Raw genomic sequence first — 24,582 nt, forward strand, 5'->3', positions numbered from 1 at the left:
TGATGTGTCAGACAGACAGATCGGACCAGTTGTCCCAGAGCCATATTGCAGAACAATATTTGACTTTCTCCTCAACCTTGCTCATCCGGCTGTGTGCCCTGCTGTATGCCTCATCACGGAATTGTTTGTGTGGCCTAATATTAAAGAGGACTGTGCCACATGAACAAGGACTTGCATTCCACGCCAAGAGGCAAAAACTGGCCACCATACAAAGACCCCATTGGCTAAATTCCTGATTCCAAATGAGCAGTTCCAGCACATCCACATTGACATCACAGGGCCACTCCCGGAACTGCATGGCTACCATTACATTCTATGAGTGATAGATCATGTGACACAATGGGTGGAGGCCACACCCATTTCCGGCATATCAGCAGAGACAGTAGCAAAACTTTTTGTCAACAGTTGGAGTGCCAGATTCAGCTCCCTGGCCTCCTCAACAGTACACCAGGATCAGCCCAATCCCAACAGTTCAATGACTTATGCCCCCATGCGGAGGCCACCAGTACCATGCAACTGCCTACTACCCCAATCCCATGGCCTTGTGTACAGTGTCATCGGACAACGAAAGCTGCTCTTATGTGCCACTCAGAATCATGGGTGGAGGCTCCTTCCATTGGTTCTCCTGGTCATTTGCGTGGCACATGAAAATGACCTTGACATGCCACTTGTCAAAATACTATACAAGAAGCCCCTCACTCTTCCAGCTGAATTCGTAGCACAAGGAACAGTCCTCACAGACAAGGACGTACTAGACTTAGTTGTGCACATGTACACGCATATACAAACCATCCATGTGCTACCCCCCTCCCATCATATGACACAAAGACTTTTCATTTGTAAAGACCTGGCCACATGTTCTCATGTGATAATACGTACAAACACAGTGAAACACACCCTACAATTGCCATTTACAGGACCAATGTTGAAATATGATACAAACACTTTTAATATAGTAATTGCTGGAAAACAAACAACAGTGTTGGTGACCCGGCTTCAACCAGTGTGACTTACTGGATTTGTCACAATCGACACTTCCCAGCCCACCACCTCCTGCGCACATGCTAGTCAATTTACAAGTGTGTGCAAATCACCATGATTTTCTACCTGATGGCATATCCGTCACATTACTTGATACCGATCTCATGGTTATCACTACCTACGAGAACATGCACTCAGGTGCAAGCACTGTCATACACTGTTTCATCCACACACTCTTGTCCCACCGGAAGTTGACATGGCAGGACTCACCTCCCATTTCTCAGCAGACGGTACACTCATTGTCACTGCACCAGCTTACACCACCACCAGCTCCACAATGCCTCCTCTGTATGCAACAATGCAAGACAATGCCATCAACATGCATCACTCTGTAAAGGCCGCCACTGAGTCACCAACTATAAAAGACGCCACCGAGGCTACTTCCTTATCTGCTAATGCTCCTGGTGGCAACCTGCTAATCACACCACCGACGTCGCGATTTGGGTGTGTCCTGCACCCTCCGGTGCACCTTGCTGACTATGATGTGTCTCCCATCACATCTACCATCACACAGCCGCCTACATCACTTACAACAGACGATGCTCCACCACAGCTTCTCCTCACATGAAATGAAGATTGCTGCCCTGCGAGGAAGTGGGAGTTAGTATGCTCTGTTTGCTTGTAATGCTTACATGCTTTATGTACATGTGCTTACCAACAAATAGTGTGGAAATTGTATATCTACACTGTGTCACTAATCTGCTATCACACCACTGGTACCCCACATCTCACAAATGCATTGAGTCACATTGTGTATGTAATATCAATATCTTGAAAAGGAAAGTTGCTACTCAGCATAAAGTGAAGATACTGATTCACAGATAGCCACAACAAAAAGACTGTTCCAAATAAGACTTTCGGCCCATAAGGCCTTTGTCAAAAATAGACGACACACACACGCACACACAGACACATGCAAATGCACAACTCACACATGTGACTGCAGTCTAAGGCAACTGTAGCCACACTGTGAGCAGCAGCAGTACATGATGGGAGTGGTGACTGGGTGGGGGTAAGGCAGAGGCTACGGTGGGGAGAGGGAGGGATAGTAGGGTAGGAGTGGCGGACAGTGCAGTGCTACTAGGGAGCATGCAGAGATGCGGTGGAGAGGGTAGGGCAGCTATGTGCAGTTGGGAAGTTAGATGGAGGGCAGGGGAGAGGTGGGGAGAGAGGGTAGCAGAGAAGGAGAAAAGTAAAAAGACTGGGTGCGATGGTGGTATGAGGGCTGTATATGAGGGGCGTTTGAAAAGTCCACGCAAAGTCTGAGAGATGGCATCACCAGCACGTATCGAGGTCATGTTTAGTTAGTAGCATCTTTCGAAAGAACACAAGCCAAGTTTCAGCCATATTGGTCGATTTCTTTGTGTTTGGCATTCTTGTGAATCAAGGAAGTCAAGTAATTGTCAAAAAATGGATGAACAATAATTTTGTGTGGTGATTAAACATTTCTTTATGAAAGGCAAAACGCCTCAGGAGACTAAAGAGATAAACATTATGGTGACTCTGCACCTTCGATTAGAACAGGTTATAAGTGGTTTCAAAATTTCTGGAGTGGCCTTATGGGCACAAGTGATGCTGAACTTTCTGGACACCCTGTGGAGGTTACAACTCCAGAAATTATTGATAAAATCCATGATATGGTGATGGATGACAGAAGAGTTAAGGTGCATGAGATTGATGGTGCTGTGGGCATCTTGAATGAATGGGTACATAATATTTGGCATAAAAATTTGGACATGAGAAAGCTATCCACAAGATGGGTTCCACAATTGCTCACTCTTGACCAAAAATGGAATTGTGTGAAGTGTTGCAAGGATGGTTTGCAGCTGATCAGGAAGAATCCACAGGACTTTTAAGCACTGTTTTGTCACTGTCAATGAAACAGGGATACATTACTATACTCCTGAGACCAAACAAACAACAATCTATGGGTTACCAAAGCAGAAAGTGCACCAAAAAGGCAAAGACCATTCCTTCAGCCGGAAAGGTTATGGTGACTGTCTTTTGGGATTCACAAGGGATAATCCTCATCGACTATGTGGAAAAGGGTAAAACTATTACAAGTGCATATTATTCATCGTTATTGGACCTTTTGAAAACTGATCTGTAAGAAAAATGCTGGCAATTGGACCGCAAAAAAGTCCTATTCCATCACGACAATGCATCAGCAACCCTCGTCAGCAGTTGTGGTCACAAAATTAATGGAAATAGGATTCCAACTCATTTCACATCCCCCCTATTCTCGAGACTTGGCTCCCTCGGTCTACTATTTGTTCCCCAATCTGAAGAAATAGCTGACAGGACAAAGATTTTATTCAAACGAGAAAGTGATTGCAGCAACTAATAGCTGTGTTGCAGACTTGAACAATTCCTATTATTTGGAAGGGATCAATAAATTAGAACAGCATTGGATGAAGTGTATAAGTCTAAATGGAGACTATGTCAAAAAATAAAAAAGGTTTACCCCAAACACGGAAGTAGTTTTTATTTTTGCACGGACTTTTCAGACACCCTTTGTAGTGCTGGAATGGAAACAGGGAAGCTGGATGGGTGAGAACAATGACTAACAAAGGTTGAGGCCAGGAGGGTTACGGGAATGTAGGATATACTGCAGGGAAGTTCCCACCTGTGCAATTCAGAAAAGCTAGTGTTGGTGGGAAGTATCCATATGGCACAGGCTGTTGAATGAAGGATGTCATGTTTGGCAGCATGCTCAGCAACCGGGTGATGCACTTGTTTCTTGGCCACAGTTTGTAGATGCCCATTCATATGGACAGACAGTTTGTTGGTTGTCATGCCCACATAGAGTGCAGCACAGTGGTCGCAGCTAAGCTTGTAGATCACATGACTGGTTTCACAGATAGCCCTGCGTTTGATGGGATAGGTGAGGTTTGTGATCAAACTGGAGTAGGTGGTGGTGGGAGGATCAGGGCTTGCTTCTAGGTCTATTACAGGGGTACGAGCCATGAGGTAAGGTGCTGGGAGCAGGGGCTGTGTAGGGATGGATGAGTATATTGTGTAGTTTCGGTGGAAGGCGGAATACCACTGTGGGAGAGGTGGGAATGATAGTGGGCAGGACATTTCTCATTTCAGGGCACAACAATAGGCAGTCCAAACCCAGGCGGAGAATGTAATTCAGTTGCTACACTCCTGGTTGGTACTGAGTTACAAGGGGAATGCTCTGTGGCTGGACAGTGGGACTTTGGGAGATGGTAGGAGACTGGAAAAATAAGCCATGGGAAATTTGTTTTTGTACAAGATTGGAAGGATAATTATGGTCTGTGAGACCCTTGGTATATTTTGAGAGAGACTGCTTGTCCCTGCAGATGCAGTGATCACGGGTAGCTAGGCTGTATGGAAGGGACTTCTTGGTATGGAATGGGTGGCACCTACCAAAGCAGAGGTATTGTTGGTGGTCAGGAGGTTTGACATGGATGGAGGTGCTGACGTAGCCATCTTTGAGGTGGAGGTCAACATCTACAATAGTGGCTTGTGGGGTTGAGTAGGACCAAGTGAAGCAAATGAAGGAGAAGTTGTTGAGGTTCTAGAGGAATCTGGATAGGGTGTCCTCACCCTCGATCCAAATCATGAAGGTGTCATCAGTGAATCTGAACCAGGGAGGGGTTTAGGATTGTAGGTGTTTAGGAAGGTTTCCTTTAGATGGCCCATGAATAGATTGGCACAGGATGGTGCCATGAGGGTGCCCATAGCTGCACTTCAGACTTGTTTGTAGGTAATACCTTCAGAGGAGAAGTAATTCTGATTGAGGATATAGCTGGTCATGGCGTCTAGGAAGGAAGTTGTTGGTTTGGAATCTGTTGGGCATTGGGAAAGGTAGTGTTCAATAGTGCTAAGGCCATGGGCATTAAGGATGTTAGTATAAAGGGAGGTGGCATCAATAGTGACGAGCATGGCACCATGTGGTAAAGGGGCAGGGGCAGTGGAAGAAATGTTAGGTATCTTTTATATAGAAGGGTAGGTTCTGGGCAGCATGTTCAAGGTGTTGGTTTTTGAGAGGATAAATTCTCTCAGTAACCAGCCACAATGGGGTATCCTGGGTGGTTGGGTTTATGGACTTAGGAAGCATGTAGTAGGTACGAGTGTGGGGAGTGGTAGGGATGAACAGAGAGATATATTAATGTCATGTGACTAGGACCTCCCGTCAGATAGACCGTTCGCCGGTGTAACTCTTTTGATATGATGCCACTTCGGCAACTTGCGCGTCAAAACAGAGAGATGAGCTCCAGGGAGAGGTTATGGGATGGGCCTAAGGATTTGAGAAGTGACTGGAGATCCTGCTGGATTTCTGGAATGGGGTCACTGTGGCAAGGTTTGTGGATGTATCTGACAGCTGGAGGAGTCCTTTTGCCAGGTAATCCTTGTGGTTCAAAACAACAGTGGTGGAGCCTTTTGTCTGCACGTAGGATTATAAGGTCGGGATCAGATTGTAAATGGTGGACTGCAGTTCTTGCTGTGGATGTAAGGTCAGTTTGCACGTTGAGGGACTTGGGGAATAATAGTGAGGCAAGGTTCGAGGATAAGAAATTCTGGAAAGTTAACAGGGGATGGTTTGGGGGCCTTGCGGATGGATCATGGTTAGATGGAGGAGTGAACTGAGTTAGGCAGTCGCCACTCCCATCATGAACTGGTACTACTGATTTGTGTGTGTGTGTGTGTGCATGCGTGTGTGTGTGTGTGTGTGTGTGTGTGTGTGTGTGTGTGTGTGAGAGAGAGAGAGAGAGAGAGAGAGAGAGAGAGAGAGAGAGAGAGAGAGAGAGAGAGAGATATCTGTTTTCGACGAAGGCCTTACAGGCTGAAAGCTTTATTTAGAACAGACTTTTTGTTGTACCTATCTGTGACTCAGGACTGCTGCTATATGGTGAGTACCAACTTTCCTTTTCATAATATTGTTACATTCCATCCCTGGATTTTCCATTGTTTAATATCAATATCTTCATTAGGTATGCAATAACAGATTAAACAAATTTTAGTTCATAAAAATAAAATTTGAATAAAACAAGTCATCAGTAATTTATAATATCTTTTCTGGATATTTTATTTGCCTGTTAAACTTACTGGTGAACTTCTGCTAAAGATGAGAAGTGCATTGCTACCCTATCTCAGAGTTTTGCTAGCCCAAGATGGCAACTAATAGGATTGTTGGAGGTAGCCAATTGAACAAGTGTTGGCTTCTAATGTGTCTCAAATAGGAGAGCCTGAGATTAACAGTGCCTACCATGCAGCATCATGTGTTTTCTGGAATTCCCAAAAAATGGGATACATGTGCATCAATGCAGTGTTTATGTCATGAAATTAATGGATCAGCTTAAATCAGACATTGTAAGCCCATCCAATAACTGCAGTGGAACTAAAATTCATTTCTCAATAAAAATCTTGTGTGCTCAATGTACTACACATACAGCTTTTCTTCATGTGAAAAGATTTGTAATAGCCTTCAAGTATCATTTTTGAATGCCATTTTAAAATATATGTAACCTCAGTCACTCCAAATCTTCTCCCAGTAATTAATGCTCTTCCTGCACTTAGTTTAACAGTATGTACCTATTAAATTTGTTTTAATTTCAAGATTTTTCTGGAGTACATGCATACCATTGACAAAACAGAAATAAAAGCACTATGTCTGTCAGAGACAGCAAAGGACTTGGAAGAGCAGTTGAACGGAATGGACAGTGTCTTGAAAAGAGGGTATAAGACGAACATCAACAAAAGCAAAACGAGGATAATGGAATGTAGCCGAATTAAATCGGGTGATGCTGAGGGAATTAGATTAGGAAATGAGACACTGAAAGTAGTAAAGGAGTTTTGCTATTTGGGGAGCAAAATAACTGATGATGGTCGAAGTAGAGAGGATATAAAATGTAGACTGGCAATGGCAAGGAAAGCGTTTCTGAAGAAGAGAAATTAGTTAACATCGAGTATTGATATAAGTATCAGGAAGTCGTTTCTGAAAGTATTTGTATGGAGTGTAGCCATGTATGGAAGTGAAGCATGGACGATAAATAGTGTAGACAACAAGAGAATAGAAGCTTTTCAAATGTGGTGCTACTGAAGAATGCTGACGATTAGATGGCTAGATCACATAACTAATGAGGAGGTACTGAATAGAATTGGGGAGAAGAGGAGTTTGTGGCACAACTTGACTAGAAGAAGGGATCGGTTGGTAGGACATGTTCTGAGGCATCATGGGATCACCAATTTCGTACTGGAGGGCAGCGTGGAGGGTAAAAATCGTAGAGGGAGACCAAGAGATGAATACACTAACCAGATTCAGAAGGATGTAGGCTGCAGTAGGTACTGGGAGATGAAGAAGCTTGCACAGGATACAGTAGCATGGAGAGCTGCATCAAACCAGTCTCAGGACTGAAGACCACAACAACAACAACAACATGTCATACAGAGGCAAAAGCACTCAAATGTACACATTCACTTTTTTAATATAATAGAGGGAAACAATCCACGTGGGAAAAATTTATCAAAAAACAAAGATGATGTGACTTACCAAATGAAAGCGCTGGCAGGTCGAAAGACACACAAACAAACACAAACATACACACAAAATTCAAGCTTTCGCAACAAACTGTTGCCTCATCAGGAAATAGGGAAGGAGAGGGAAAGATGAAAGGATGTGGGTTTTAAGGGAGAGGGTAACGAGTCATCCCAATCCTGGGAGTGGAAAGACTTACCTTAGGGGGAAAAAAGGACGGGTATACACTCGCACACACACATATATCCATCCACACATATACAGACACAAGCAGAGATATTTAAAGACCATTTAAATATGTCTGCTTGTGTCTGTATATGTGTGGATGGATACGTGTGTGTGTGCGAGTGTATACCCGTCCTTTTTTCCCCCTAAGGTAAGTCTTTCCGCTCCCGGGATTGAGATGACTCCTTACCCTCTCCCTTAAAACCCACATCCTTTCGTCTTTCCCTCTCCTTCCCTCTTTCCTGATGAGGCAACAGTTTGTTGCGAAAGCTTGAATTTTGTGTGTATGTTTGTGTGTCTTTTGACCTGCCAGCACTTTCGTTTGGTAAGTCACATCATCTTTGTTTTTTGATAAATTTTTCATTCACTTTTTTAGTGAGATAAATCTATATTTAGTTGGCTTCATTACTATAAAACATTTAATGATCACTTTCTTTCTCTTGTTTAAATAAGTGGTTTAGAGTCAGTTGTTCTGAGTGAACTGATTCTTAATATGCCACAAGCAAAATTCTTTCAAAAATAAATACCAATTCCTGAATAGCAGTAGCTGTTACTGAAGAATGATCTAAGATGATATCTACTGCACTTTCCCACCATCTGAAGAGCTGATCACTGCATGTCTCTCGAAACCTCACACATTGGGCTTCATGTCAGATGGATTTTCAATCAGTACAAACAATATTATTGAATACAGTGGCAGAATTCTCAGCACTTTGAACTTCTGTCAGTGAGTAACAGAGAAACTTGGAAATATGCTACTTCTTCTTAAATCACTCTTGGCATCAATGTTATTTTTTCCCCACTTGTCTGTTCCTGTTTTGTTAACAGTACACATATAACACTCATTCAAAATATCTTTTATTACTTATTTAAGTGATGATATTCACAACTTTCTTATTTAGTTTGTAATTTCTCAGTCAGTGAAGATAATCTTGTTTCCAAAAAAATATTCATGATTTACTACATTTGCAAACCATGTGAATGTGAAATATTCTATAAGCAAGTAGTTGTTTGTTTCTAAATTAGTACAGATTATTTGAAAGTCCCCATTTTCCTATTTGTAATAAACACGTTACTCTTTCCAAAAACTTTGTATTTCAAAAATTATTTGTATTTGGAAGTTCCAGAACATTAATATCTTAAAATTTACTTCTTTTCATCAGAATTCACTACCGTAGTTCCATAACCCCAATTTCTGTGTGTCCAAAAATGCAAATTTGCATAAAAATAACTTGTCGGTTAGTTAATTATTCCAATCAGAAAATTTCACTTTGTCTAAACTTTTTGGTGGGTTTGAAAATCCTTGTGTATCTTAAAATCAACCTCATAAATAGTACCTATTATTTTTAGTGTTTTCTGGATATCCTCTATTAGTTAAACAAACTTACATCACTGACTGTCGTCTCTGTTTCTTTTCATTTTCCTGAGTTTTATGTTACTACCTATGTAACATGTTACAAGCTTGTATTTCAAGAAATTGTTATTTTAAATATTAAGCTCATGTATAAAGAGGCATAACATGTAAAATCTTAGACAGTCAAAATTCAGCATTTAATACATTAATATCATTTGATTACTTATTATTACATTAAAACCATGTAGTTATGAGTAAGAGCTCACTATGTAACTTTTCAGCCATGGACTACTAGTGTAACTGCAAACTTCACTTGTTTCTCAGACAGTTAACTCCATGCTGTTAAAATGTGAAGTCAGTATGTTTATCAGAGTCATGTAAAGGAATATGTTAATTTGCCACCAATGAACTTCGTGAATGTTTTTCAATTAGTGTTATTTGCTGATCTGGTTCAAATACAGAGACTCACATATATTACAGAGTTGAACATCAGAAAAGGAATATTATGTGGCATAAATATGGAAAAAGTGAAAATCATTTGCTACTGTGTTGTGTATTTTATTTAACGAATGTCCACTAGGACTATTTATAGCAGGAGGATGACCTAAAATGGTAAGTTATGTTGCACCAGGTCCATGTCAGGTGAATTACAGGTGGATTGTTAATAAATTTAATTCTGACTTGTTAAAATTGATATACACCATTCCACTTGTGCTAAAATGCGGCTACAATAATACTACACAGGTACAGAGTTGTTCATACATTTATTTACCCTGTAATGATTATCATCCAACAAAAGTTACATGAGCAAGAAATAAGCACAAAGGAATGGCATGCACATCTTCACTGTAGATGAACACAATGATATTAACAGAAAATTGCTATACTGAAAGAAGACCTCCCAATATTTTCAAAAGAATGTAGTGTTTCCAAGATGTAATCACTCAAAATCATACATTTCTTACTCTATCTTTGACCCAATCTTGGCATACATGTTTGTTATATTGCCTTCAGTAGGGAAAGAAGTCACGTATGATTCCTGTTTTGAATTTCTGGATGTGGCAATATCTGACTATGAAATATTCCTGAAAAACCTTCCCATAATAGTGAAGTCTTCAGTAATTAGTTCAACAGGACACACCGGTACAACCAAATTGGAGAAGAGAAACTGTGATATATAAAGGTGAGTTTCTGAAAAAGTAAGAAATTGCACTTTTTGTCAGTGATCTCAAATACAAATACCTGACATTTAGTTTTAGATTTTAATGTTAATATGACTAATAAATCAGACCATTGGCCCCATTCATGTAGTAAACAGACAATGAGTTGAATTCTGCAGTGTGAGTTGGTGTGTCTGTCATCATTCTGATGTAAATTCTTGATATTTCTTTTTTAACATCAATCACCCACGGTAAGTTCTTATGAAAGGTGCACTGAAAGAAACGGATGGGAAAAAGAGTTTTTCTGATGTCTGTTACACCAAGACTTCTAAAAATTATGCACAGTTTTTGTACCAGCAGCATAGAAACTGGATAAATTTAGTGGACATGTCAGCATCAGATGTTTTTATGTTGACGTTTTTCAAAACACTTCTGTTATGTCTTGACAGTACATACAGTATATACGAGGTACTAGTGGCTTAAAATAAAAGGTACCATAATAAAGATGCACAATCAGATACTACTTGAGTTTGATGAAAACCTTACCAATTTGTTTTTGAAATTCATTAACTTTTACATTAGCCATTACAGACAAGACTTCAAAGTCAATTATGAGAGGCACAAAACTAAAACTTCAGGCACACAGATGAAATTTCTCACTTTTGATGTTGCAGAGAAACCTGCAAAATGTGTACTCATATGGTATATTCAGTTTATCATGACATATATCATCAGAAAACTTCTACAATTCTTATATTGTATAGGAAAAATATTAGCTTGTTTGCTGCATGTGAACCATCATGTTTCCTATTGCACCATTCAGAATATGTGCAGATTAACAGAGACATTGTAAAAATAGAAAAAAAATTAATGCAAAACACAAAATCCAGAACAATGATGCGTTTTTCTAGGGAAAGAAACAATACTATCTTCCCAGCATACTGTTACTTTAGGAAGGTAAAGGAGGAGGTGTATAATGTAAGGACGGTACACTTAAATGAATGCACAATGCATGCTCTCTGACATATGATAATGAATGTACAGAAAGAATAAAGTATTGTTATCTGACAGAATAAATTATGTTAATGGACACAAAACATAATTAGGAATGTCAATAACAACAAAACAGAGAGACTGCAATATGAAAACACCCTAGCACTCCTGAACAAATGTGCAGTGTCATTAATTGATTATTATATTGTAAAACAAGAGTAACAGTTTTACAGTAAAAAGTGCTACCATCTGTTGGCAGTATTCTGTTAATGCTCAGAACTCGAGAGAGCTACATGAAAATAAAGTGTACTTCAAAAAGATTTCAGAGGTGTGAGGAGGAAAGTAACTTTTCTTCTGCACTATACACGACTGGGTGATTTTGTGATAAGAAAAGTAACTTTTCTCTTGTACTATATGTGACGGGATACTAATTAATGAGAGGTAGAGAATTAGGATGTCTGCCTCTGTAGCTGAGTGGTCAGCTTAGCAGACTGCCATGCAGAGACCCCAGGTTTGATCCCCAGTACTGCCAAGGATTTTTCCTTGGTGAAAGGACTGGTACGGGGTGCACTCACCCTCATGATGCCAATTGAGGAGTTACTTGACTGAACAGTAGTGACTCCATAGTCTGGAAAGTCCGCAAAGCAGTCAGGAGAGTGATTTACTGACCACATGCCCCTCCATACCACATGACATGCCAGCTGGTTGACGACCCTTGGGCCTTCACAGCCTGGATGAGGAGTTCATTTATAGAATTAGGATATGGATGCACAACTGGATCTCCATCATAAGACTGTTGCTTTTCCTCCTTTTGCTTTAAGGTGTGAAAACACAGATAGAAATTAAGCACTTTAAAGGACAGTTCAGAATAAGATACAACTGTAGTGCAGATAAATTATTATTGATAGTACCAGCTGGCACAGAAATGGCCACTACTCTAACTCTGCTTGTGTTGAATAATTTATGCACTAGGTGACTCACTTAACAAACTATGTTAAGGTACTCTCATTAGGTACTTCAATTACTGACTGACTCATAAACTGATGATCTTACTCTAATCGAATTACTGCAACACTGAAGACCCAGAAATGAACAATGATTAATTAAATGTAACTGAAAGTAAAGCAAATGTTTCTTTTTTATGTAACAAATATTTACAAAAGGCAATTCTAATAGTGATATAAACAGCAACAAAGATAATTTTAGTAAAGTGTCATCATTAAATAATCATAAATTTTTGAGCTAGGCCAGCAAATAAAAATTAGATAATGCTACAATGATTTTGGTACTTTGTGAACTATTTTGGTTCATATAACAACACTTTTTTCTTTAAAAACATCTGATATTTGTACAAATGATATTCTTCAATTTATAAAAAGTCATAATGGTGGCTACACATTAGCCTCCAGGTCATGAACTGATTACATTTAAAGGAACAAGATAACACAGTGACTTCACACAAAACATACATTTATGACAAAGATTTTTACATTGGTTCCCTGCAGACACTCAAAAACAGGAAGTATTTATTGTTCAGAGATGATAACTAGACACTTGTAAAGTGCGCAGGGAATGTCAGGTGCTTTGTCCGGTAGTGGTAGCGAAGCGAGTCACTCCGTGAAAACACACTGGGGCAGTGTGCACAACGATATTGGCCAGGAAAGTGAACATGATAGTGATTCCACAGATGTGACACAGCTTTACCACACAATTTACACGTGTGAGTGATACTGCCTGCCACTTGCTCAAACAAATTCCTATAGTTCCAAGCCCTTATTCCTGCAATGAGGAAACACTATTTCAGACAGGTCAAAATGTATTTCTCTTCCATGAAAATGCATCCAGTTTGTACAACTATAATCCATGAAGCAGCATAGAAATTACCAAATTACAATATCTGTTTTATAATCATATAGGCACAAACTAAAGATAAGAAATTACACATAATAATAATAATAACATGAAAATTAGTGTCTCTATGTTATTAGGAAACTGATAGGAGCTATTTACACTTCATACTACAGATATAATACTAGGATGAAAGAAAAACCTGAATGTTACTACCAAGAGGGAAGAAAGCATCAAAACTACATGAAAGACACATTAGTTATACAGTACAAACAACATACAGGGATTCTTTTATTGGGGCAGAATTGGAAAACTGTCACTCTTCACAAGGTATCAGCTTGTAGATCTAAAACCTCTAAAATTTTGAAAAATTTGATTATAAAACGAGAGTGTTGTTTTTTGCTGGTGTTGACAGCATAATCACAGCATGTTCATTCTTTTATAAGTTTATAAGCAATGCACCCCATACCCTCCCCCCCCCCCCCCCCTCCCCGTTCCTACCCACTATGATTTTACACAAGTAGCACTAAGTGCCTACAGCCAGTGGCTATTCTGTATATGAATGGATATGGACAAACACCTCACTAGTTCAATGTGGGATGGCGACTGCAGTATTACCATGAGTTGCAGTAACAGCCAGGCATTGCATTTGTTTCATGCTTCAGTGTTGCTTGGAGAAGCAGGGTGCAAAGCTGAGTAAAGAGCATATCATGACAATACTGATGACATCACAGTGAACAAAAGATGTACAAAGATATGTCAAAAACAGATTATTCTCTTGTTGTGCTGTCATATGTCACCATAAAATTTACACTGAGATTGAGACTCAAGTAATCATTGCAACATTCCTGGAGAAAGTACTGTTCATGAAGAAGATATTTGTATAATAGTGCAAGAACATGCATCACAATGAATGGAAAAGTATCATATTTATTTACGCATTTACAGAGTATGCTAAGTTCTGTGCTTCCAATGCCTACTGCAAAATATGAAGAAGAAATCTGAGTTTTTTTAGAATACATGGTCATGAAGAAATAAAACAGTGCAACCTACTACATAATATCAGCTAGTCAGAGCTCGCAGACAAATTAGTTATTAACATCAGTGATATTCACATTACAGTGTCCTAGGAAAATCATCCAGAACAATTACTGCTGGAAGTTAATTAAATTGATGAATAAAAATAAACTGAATTATTGAAGAAGATTTAAGATTTTTAATCAGAGATTTACAGGAAATTGTCACTTTTGCCACTGACATTTGATTCAGTAGTGAAGGCCCAAGTAATCACAAGCATTACAAGTGTTGAAACTAGAAATAGTTTGTCAACTGAAACTAAATAAATTAAATAATAATATAAATGTTGCCAAATAATTTAATAAAGCTGTAATTTGGGAGTCTGTTGGCCAGAACTACAAAGGACTATGACTGTGTCATCAGATCCTATGCCACAGCAAGCAGCAGCAATATCAGGAGATTAGTGGAAAATTTATTATCTTTTAAGTGGCATACCAGTAGCAACTCAGAAAAAGGAGGAAATTTTTAAAGCCACATCTGAGATGAATACTTGACTAGATAATGCAGATTTAAAAGCAGATTTAAAGGCTCAAAGAGATGAATTAAAAGTCAAATTACAAGTAACTAACCAGAAATTTGATCAATATACGAGGGTAATCCCAATAGTAAGGTCTCCTATTTTCTTATAAGTACATAGACCTGTTTATTTCAACAATGGTTTACATCAGTTTACAGCTTGAATATTTAGTTATTTTTTGACATATTCACCATTTCTGTCACTGCATTTTTGTAGGTGCTGTGGCAGTTTTTGTATGCCCATGTCATACCAGCTCACTGCCATGCTGTTCAGAAAGTTATGAACTTCTTCTTTCATCTTGTAGAAATAAACTGGTCTATGTATTTATAAAAAAACAGGAGACCTCATTTTTGGGATTACACCTGGATCACAGTGTCTCATAAAGAAAACTTAGAAATAATAATAAAATATTGAATTGGAAAATGCCATCTTAAATAAAGCAGAAGAGTTACATTCTGATGTATCTGCACAGTCTGATTTGATCATAGATCCATCACACATATATGTTATTGATTTAAATACAGTATTAAAACAAATTGTACAGTGGAAACATTGAGTAGCAAAGCACAACAAAAAGACTGCTAATTGTCCACTTTGTCAACTTTAGAGGTAACAATTAACACACCTCTTTTGTCAGACTTTGTAGCTGATAACCCTATTTGGGAAAGATTATTTGATTTTAATGCCTGGTGGAAATCAAACTGGTGGAACATTTATGTGGCAGATTTTAGTCAACAGTTTGGAAATAATTGATTTTAGTTGTCTACTAGCATTTGGCTGACCGCCATGTGGGGGACCCAGGTCTGATTCTGCCAGGAATTTTTTCTTGGCAAGGAAATTGGTGTGGGAGGCACTTAGCCTCGTGGTGCCAACTGAGGAACAACTTAACTGATTAATAGCAGTTCCAAGGTCAAGAAATCTAAAAATATCTGGAAGAGCAGTGTGCTGACCACATGCCACTCCATACCATATCTGATTACACCTTTGGCAGAGGATGACATGGTAGTGGGTTGGGTCCGATTGATCTATCCATGGCTAAAATGCAGAACTTTACCAAAAAAAATAGAGAAGCATTTGGAGTTAATTTAAATGATATAAGACTAAGCTCAAATGACTTAGTGTTAACATTTAGTGAAATGATTACATACAAAAAGGACAGAGTCAGGTTTAGCTATACATCTATGTTTGAATGTTAAGTTACAAGGGGTGACTGAAAAGTTTCTGTTTGAATACTGTACAGTCCATAATCAGTATGCCAATCAGGAAAAGTGCTGCCAAAGTAGAGTTACTAAACACTTCTTCTTCTTCTTCTTCTTCTTTCTTGGCTCTAAAGCTCATGATGAGCCTTGGCCTCTTCTATAATTTACCTCCATCTCTCTAGGTCCTTTGCCAATACTCTGCAGTTTTATAGCCCATCTTCCTAAGAACTTCGATTAGTCCATCTTCCTATCTGGCTCTTGGTCGGCCATGTCCTCTTTGCCCTCCTGGCTTTCCTTGTAATATTCTTTTTGGTACTTCTGTATCATTCATGCGACCCACATGTCCTGCCCACCTCAGTCTGGATGATTTCACTATCCTTCTGATGGGCTGGTCTTTGTATATGGTATACAACCCATGGTTGTATCTCCTCCTCCATCTTCCTCTTTCACAGATTGGGCCGATAATTCATCTAAGTACCTTTCTTTCAAATGCATCAAGTGTTTCAATATCTTTAGCTGTTAATGTCCAGAGTTACTAAGCACAGCCTTCCAAACTGCCTTCAAAAAAGAAGATGAAGTAAATATTCCAGAACTCAAACCAAGAACAGCTGCCAACATGAGTAACGTAGAAGTAAATATCCTCGGAGTAGTGAAGCAACTTAAATCACTAAATAAAAGCAAGTCTTCTGGTCCAGACTGTATGCCAATTAGGTTCCTTTCAGAGTATGCTGGTGCAGTAGGCCCATAATCATATACAGTCGTTTGCTCACTGAAAGATATGTACCCAAAGACTGGAAAGTTGCACAGGTCACACCAATATTCAAGAAAGGTAGCAGGAGTAATCCGCTAAATTACAGGCCCATATCGTTAACATAGATATGCAGCAGGATTCTAGAACATATATTGTGTTCGAACATTATGAATTACCTCGAAGAAATCGGTCTATTGACACACAGTCAACATGGGTTTAGAAAGCATCATTCCTGTGAAACACAACTAGCTCTTTATTCACATGAAGTGTTGAGTGCTATTGACAAGCGATTTCAGGTTGATTCTGTATTTCAGGATTTCTGGAAGGCTTTTGATGCTGTACCACACAAGCAGTTCGTAGTGAAATTGCGTGTTTATGGAATATCGTCTCAGTTATGTAACTGGATTTGTGATTTCCTGTCAGAGAGGTCACAGTTGTAGTAATTGATGGAAAGTCATCGAGTAAAACAGAAGTGATTTCTGGTGTTGCCCAAGGTAGTGTTATTGGCCCTTTGCTGTTCCTTATCTATATAAACGATTTTGGAGACAATCTGAGCAGCCGTCTTCAGTTGTTTGCAGATGATGCTGTCCATTATTGACTAGTAAAAGCATCATAATATCAAAACAAACTGTAAAACGATTTAGAAAAGATATCTGAATGGTGTGAAAAGTGGCAATTGACCCTAAATAACAAAAAGTGTGAGGTCATCCACATGAGTGTTAAAAGGAATTCGTTAAACTTCGGTTACACGATAAATCAGTCTAATCTAAAAGCCGTAAATTCAACTAAATACCCAGGTATTACAATTATGAACAACTTAAATTGGAAGGAACATATAGAAAATGTTGTGGGGAAGGCTAACCATTTTATTGGCAGGACACTTAGAAAATATAACAGACCTACTAAGGAGACTGCCTACACTACACTTGTCCGCCCTCTTTTAGAATACTGCTGCACAGTGTGGCATTCTTACAAGGTAGGACTGACGGAGTACATCGAAAAAGTTAAAAAAAAGGCAGCACATTTTGTATTATCGTGAAATATGGGAGAGAATGTCACAGAAATGATACAGGATTTGGGCTGGAAATCATTAAAAGAAAGGTGTTTTTCGTTGCAATGGAATCTTCTCACGAAATTCCAATCACCAACCTTCTCCTCCAAATGCAAAAATATTTTGTTGACACTGACCTACATAGGGAGAAATGATCACCATGATAACATAAGGTAAGTCAGAGCTCGTACAGAAAGATATAGGTGTTCATTCTTTCCATGCGCTGTATGAGATTGGAATAATAGAGAATTGTTAAGGTGGTTCGATGGCACTTGAATATGATTTGCAGAGTATCCATGTAGATGTAGATGAAAATCACCAAGAGCATGGAGAAAATCATCCCACCAATGCACCAGGTTGAAGACAGGCATTTGGTAAAACACCGTGTTCTGCTGTGTGAACAGGTCCATAATTGTCTGCTGCACATCCTCATCTGACAGGAATTATTGACTCTTCAAGGCCTGTTTTAAGGGACTGAAGGTGAGATAATCGCATGGGGAGAGATCAGGATTGTAGGGTGGATGCTCGAGTGTCTCCAGCTTGAGTTGGCATAATTTCTGTGTTACAAAATTTGCAGAATAGGGACATGCATTATTCTTAAGCAGCAGCATGGAAGTTAGCACACCATTCCATAAAGTTGGATTGATAGACATGCTGCCTCATACACATTCTTCATTCTCCTGTGAATGTCTACTGGTGTCTGTCTTTCAGCAGCAAAGAAAAGAATAACAGTATGTTGTCCCTGTTTGGATTCATTGGGTTATAATGTCACCGTACTTCATTTTCCCCACTTACCGCATGCACATTGGAAACACATAATGCCACAATAATCCCTTGCCTACATATTGATGTTTACATACCCACTTCAGAGTCATGCTAAGTTGCATATATGCTGCAGCAACAACCTCAAATGAGAACTTTTTGGTTACCCATTACACATCAAATAGTGATTTTAAATATTTGTGGAAAATCAAAAAGAAATAAAAATGGAAGTTTGAAATGGAACATTGACAGCCTCATACATATACTAAGCAAACTAAGGTACACGGTTTACAAAATTGTGTGTCAGAATACTCTCTTCGATCCCACAGTCATGCACTGATTATAATTACATGTCATTAATCTCAGTGGGTTCTCAGTCTGTTTGAACTATGTAGAGGAATGCTTACAACACTGTAGTTGGTCATTATAGTACTTCATATTTTAATTTATGTATAGTAATTCTTCACCTTTTACTATTCTATCTCCTATAGTTTCTTCTACTATTGTTATTATGCTAGAACTATAAGGTACTAGGATAAGCTTTAGTTACAACCAGGAAAATGTTTTCTCTCAGAGGCACTGTTCACAACTTCTGAGTAGAAATAATTAAGCAAGGGCAACTTTAAACTGCCACTTTTTGGTTTAAAAGCAACTGTTAATACTAGTTTTTGGTGTAGTATTTTGTGTGGTGTGTTATGTCATAAGTGCAGTAAGACTGTGGTACACTCTTTCAAAAGTGCCACACGCTGTTCAGGAAACAATAGTTCACATCCACAAAAGAACCTACACTAAAATTCTGTACAGGGTTCAGAAACTTTGCGGTCCTCACAACTCAAGTCTGTATTCCTGTGGCCTGAAGACCACAGCACTTTGGCTCCACACTGTCCCTCGCCATCCAAATGTGGCAGGTTATATTTTGTCATACTAGTAGACATACTCTTTGCACAACTTCCCACACATGCTTATGTTGCAAGAGAGTCATAATTACCAGAGTATTGAGTGTTTTGGAGTGCTGCACGTTCATTTTATATTGACAGAGTCATACCTATCAGTGGACTGAGTGTTTTTGCAGTCAAATATGCTTACATTATGTTGACAGCGTCATACTTATTGGATAGTACTATTTTATCTGTTCATAAATGCTTGTAACATAAGGATTGTTTTGGCAACAGGTAGTTGCTTTTATCATATGAAGGGGTCATACATAAATATTCAGAGGAAATTGTTTGCTGCAAAATATATTGTCAAGTGTTCTGTTCTGCTGGTTGTACTTTGAAGTGTGAATGGAAATATTTCCTGCACCACACATACACATGACTTACATTACACCAACAATGTCAATAAGATTTACTTATATAGCCACAAGAATGCTACCCTCTAACCGGGTTTCCTAGCCAATTATGAGCACAAATAACTCATACAACCATAAAATAAACACAAACAATACAGTTATAACATAGAGATTGCTCTACTCTTGCTGATACTTATTTTAGTTCTTTTTTATTTGAGTGAGATGAAAATAGATGTTACCGCAAAGCCACAGCCACACAGACCCAGCATTATAATGTGCAGATATTAGTGACATAATGTTGAGGAGAGAAAGAAAGGGTGGAAACTAATACATTTAGATTAAGTCCAATGATGTACTAACATCCAGATTAGATCCAAATGAGACCATTAATGTCCATATCACACAGTTGGTGTCATTTTTGACAAACCAATGGAATTCCATAAATAGGTATGGGAAGTTGCCAATCAGGTACTGGTTCTCAATGGTGTAGGAGTAAGTTATCTCAAAATAAATTAGTGAAGGGAAGGGAAGAGAAGTATATACTTACAAGCAGGATGTGCACCCTTTTAAAGATTTATGGAATGAATAAGGTAGCTGTATCAATGAACGATGATCTGCACCCTGAATATGTGTGTGTGTGTGTGTGTGTGTGTGTGTGTGTGTGTGTGTGTGTGTGTGTGTAAAGATATAAGTGCCTGAACTTCACAGCAGACATAATTTGTTGATATGAACTGTGAAAGAGATTCCAAAAATCATTGGGCCATTGACAAGTAATAACTCTTTGGTTATGATGTTATTGCCACCAAAGTATTAAAGTCTGGTGTTGACTCGGTACCATCTCCTTTGAGTTACTTTTGTAATCAATGAGTCAATGCATATTTACTCAATGATCCCTAATGGATTCTCCACAGATCAGATGAATTTGGTGGCCAAGACATCCATGTGAGTTCACTATCATCCTCTTCAAACCACTATAGAATGATTCTGGCCTTGTGCCACAGACAGTTATCCTGCTGGAAGGTTCCATCACTGTCGGGAAAGACATCAAGTCATCAAACAATGGAAAATCCAGGATGGAATGTAACAATATGAGAGAAGGAAAGTTGCTACTCACCATATAGCGGAGATGCTAAGTCGCGATAGGCACAACAAAAAGATTCACACAATCATAGCTTTCGGCCATTAAGGCCTTTGTCAGCAGTAGACACACATACACACACACACTCACGCAAGCGCAACTTGCACACACGTCTGCAGTCTCAGAGAGCTGAAACTACACTGCGAGCAGCAGCACCAGTGCATGCTGGGAGTGGCGACTGGGTGGGGATAAGGAGGAGGCTTGGGTAGGGAGGGGGAGGGATAGTATGGTGGGAGTGACGTACAGTGAAGTGTTGCAGTTTAGACGAAGGGTAGGAGAGAAGGTGTGGAGGAGGGAGGAGGTAAGTAGCGGAAAGGAGAGAAATAAAAATAAAAATAAATTAAAAGACTGGGTGTGGCGGTGAAATGATGGCTGCGTAGTGCTGGAATGGGAACAGGGAGGGGGTTGGATGGGTGAGGACAGTGACTAACAAAGGTTGAGGCCAGGAGGGTTACGGGAACATAGGATGAATTGCAGGGAAAGTTGCCACCTGCGCAATTCAGAAAGGCTGGTGTTGGTGGGATGGATCCATATGGCACAGGCTGTGAAGCAGTCATTGAGATGAGGGGTATCATGTTTGGCAGTGTGTTCAGCTACAGGGTGGTCCACTTGTTTTTTGACCAGTTTGTCGGTGGTCATTCATATGGACAGACAGCTTGTTGGTTGTCAAGGCTACATAGAATGCAGCACAGTAGTTGCAACTTAGCTTGTAAATCACTTGACTGGTTTCACATGTAGCCCTGCCTTTGATGGGAGAGGTGATGTTAGTGACCGAACTGGAGTAGGTAGTGGTAGGAGGATGTATGGGACAGGTCTTGCATCTAGGTCTGTTACAGGGGTATGAGCCATGAGGTAAGGTATTGGGAGCAGGGGTTGTGTAAGGATGGACGAGTATATTGTGTATCTTCGGTGGACGGCGGAATACCATGGCAGGAGGGGTGGGAAGGATAGTGGGTAGGACATTTCTCATTACAGGGCACGATGAGAGGTAATCGAAACCCTGATGGAGAATGTAATTCAGTTGTTGCTCCAGTCCCGAATGGTACTGAGTTACAAGGGGAATGCTCATCTGTGGCCGGACTGTGGGACTTTAGGAGGTGGTGGGAGACTGGAAAGATAAGGCAACGGAGATTTGTTTTTGTACAAGGATGGGTGGATAATTAGGGTCAGTGAAGGCTTCAGTGAGACCCTCGGTATATTTAGAGAGGGACTGCTAGTCACTGCAGATGCAACGACCATGGGTGGCTAGGCTGTATGGAAGACACTTCTTGGTATGAAACGGGTGGCAGCTGTCGAAGTTGAGGTACTGCTGGTGATTAGTTTGATATGGACAGAGGTACTGATGTAGCCATCTCTGAGGTGGAAGTCAACATCTAGGAAGGTGGCTTGTTGGGTTGAGTAGGACCAGCTGAAGCAAAAGGGGGAGAAGTTGTTGAGGTTCTGGAGGAATGTGAATAAGGTGTCCTCACCTTCAATCCAGATAGCAAAGATGTAATCAATGAATCTGAACCAGATGAGGGGGCTTAGGATTCTGGGTTTTTAGGAAGAATTCCTCTAGATGGCCCATGAATAGGTTAGCTTAGGATGGTGCCATGTGGGTGCCCACAGCCTTACTGCGGATTTGTTTGTAGGTAATGCCTTCAAAGGAGAAGTAATTGTGGGTGAGGATATAGTTTGTCATGGAGACTAGGAAGGAGGTTGTTGGTTTGGAATCCATAGGGTGTCTGGAAATGTAGTGTTCGATAGCAGTAAGGCCATGGGCATTAGGAATGTTAGTGCACAGGGAGGTGGCATCAATTGTGATGAGCAGGGCACCGTGTGGTAAAGGGAAAGGAACTGTGGAGAGTCGGTTGAGGAAATGGTTGGTATCTTTCATATAGGAAGATAGGTTTCGAGTAATAGGTTGAAGGTGTTGGTCTACAAGAGCAGAGATTCTCTCAGTGGGGGCACAGTAACTGGCCACAATGGGGTGTGCTGGGTGGTTGGGTTTATGGACTTAAGGAAGCATGTAGAGGGTGGGAGTGCGGGGAGTGGTAGGGGTAAGTAGAGAGATGGACTCTGGGGAGAAGTTCTGGAATGGGCCTAGGGATTTGAGCAGTGACTGGAGGTCCTGCTGGGTTGCTGGAATGGGATCACTGTGGCATGGTTTGTAGGTGGAAGTATCTGACAGCTGACAGAGTCCTTCTGCCACGTAATCCTTGCGGTTCAAAACTACATGTGGTGGAGCCTTTGTCTGCAGGTAGGATTATAAGATCAGGATCAGTTTTTAGATGGTGGACTGCAGTTATTACTGTGGATGTAAGGTTAGTATGCACGTTGAGGGATTTCGGGAATGATGGTGAGGCAAGGTTCGAGGATGAGAAATTCTGAATAGTTAACAGGGGCTGGTTTGGAGGCAGTCAGAGTGGATCACGGTTGGATGGAGGAGTGAACTGAGTTAGGCAAGGTTCAATATTGATCTTTGGTTAAGTGTGATTGGTTGGGTTGGTGGCAAAAAAGTGTTTCCACTGCAGGGACCGGGAGAAAGAAAGAAGGTCTTTAACTAGTCCCGCATGGTTGAATTTAGGAGTGGGGGAAAAGGTGAGGCCTTTGGAAAGGACTGATATTTCTGTGGGACTAAGGCTTCTGGAGGAAAGGTTCATGATTGTGTTGCAGGTCTGTTTCAGTTTTTAGTTCTGTGTGGTGGTGAGAGGGAGTTTTGGAGGGATGGGTAAGTGTAGTAGGTCTGCAAGACAAGGTTTGTCAACTATGAGGGGGCATGGCGGAGGTTTGGAGGTTGTTGTAGAAGTGCTGGACAGCGGTACTCCGAGGCGGGAGTAGGAAGTGAGCAGGATGGAGAGCTTTTTGAGGTGGCGTTGTGCATGTTGCTCAAGTTCCTGCAGGGCAAGAGTTTCAATGTGTGTTATGGGTTCCAGGAATTTGGGATTACATAGCAGGAGAATTTTGTGGATGGAAAGAAGGTACTGCAAGAAGAATTGGGCTTGGTTGATATGGTTTTGCAGGACTTTGTTGGTGAGGGCTAAGGATTGGCAGAATCTGAACAGATGGAGGTCATTGTGGAAGGAGGGGTGGCACCAGAGATGGGTAATTTGATGGTAAGGCCATTAGCAGGGATTTCATGAGCCAAGCAACAACACAGGAACAGTATGTGGGACTGGGATCTGGCTAAGGATAAGGCAACTTTTCTGTATTGACGCAGATGGAAGGAGCAAGGATCCATGGTGGTTCAAAAATGCGAAAAAATACCTCTCGTCATGCCCTGAAATGAGAAGTGTCCTACCCACTATCCTTCCCACCCCTCCTACCGTGGTATTCCGCTGTCCACCGAACCTACACAATATACTCATCCATCCTTACACAACCCCTGCTCCCAATCCCTTACCTCATGGCTCATACCCCTGTAACGGACCTAGATACAAGACCTGTCCTCCTACCACCACCTACTCCAGTCCAGTCACTAACATCACCTATCCCATCAAAGGCAGGGCTACCTGTGAAACCAGTCAAGTGATTTACAAGCTAAGCTGCAACCACTGTGCTGCATTCTATGTAGGCATGACAACCAACAAGCTGTCTGTCCGCATGAATGACCACCGACAAACTGGTCAAAAAACAAGTGGACCACCCTGCAGCTGAACACACTGCCAAACATGACACCCCTCATCTCAAT

General features: G+C 40.4%; 1 protein-coding gene across 4 annotated transcripts in view; it reads right to left on the reverse strand.

Annotated features, from left to right (window-relative positions):
• LOC124609918 (sex determination protein fruitless-like) overlaps window positions 1-24,582 on the reverse strand; it is a 458,799-nt gene that overhangs the window by 120,799 nt on the left and 313,418 nt on the right. The window contains exon 5 of one of the 4 annotated variants that reach the window (XM_047140120.1): window positions 12,519-13,057. The exons of 2 other annotated variants lie outside the window; for them this stretch is intronic. In XM_047140120.1, the coding sequence (XP_046996076.1) occupies window positions 12,825-13,057 (233 nt within the window). In that variant the 3' untranslated portion in view covers window positions 12,519-12,824. Of the gene's footprint in view, window positions 1-12,518; window positions 13,058-24,582 lie in introns of those variants that run through there. One more of the 4 variants, XM_047140115.1, reaches the window with a different exon arrangement.

This window comes from Schistocerca americana, chromosome 1, assembly GCF_021461395.2.
Source record: "Schistocerca americana isolate TAMUIC-IGC-003095 chromosome 1, iqSchAmer2.1, whole genome shotgun sequence".
Taxonomy (NCBI): Eukaryota; Metazoa; Arthropoda; class Insecta; order Orthoptera; family Acrididae; genus Schistocerca; species Schistocerca americana.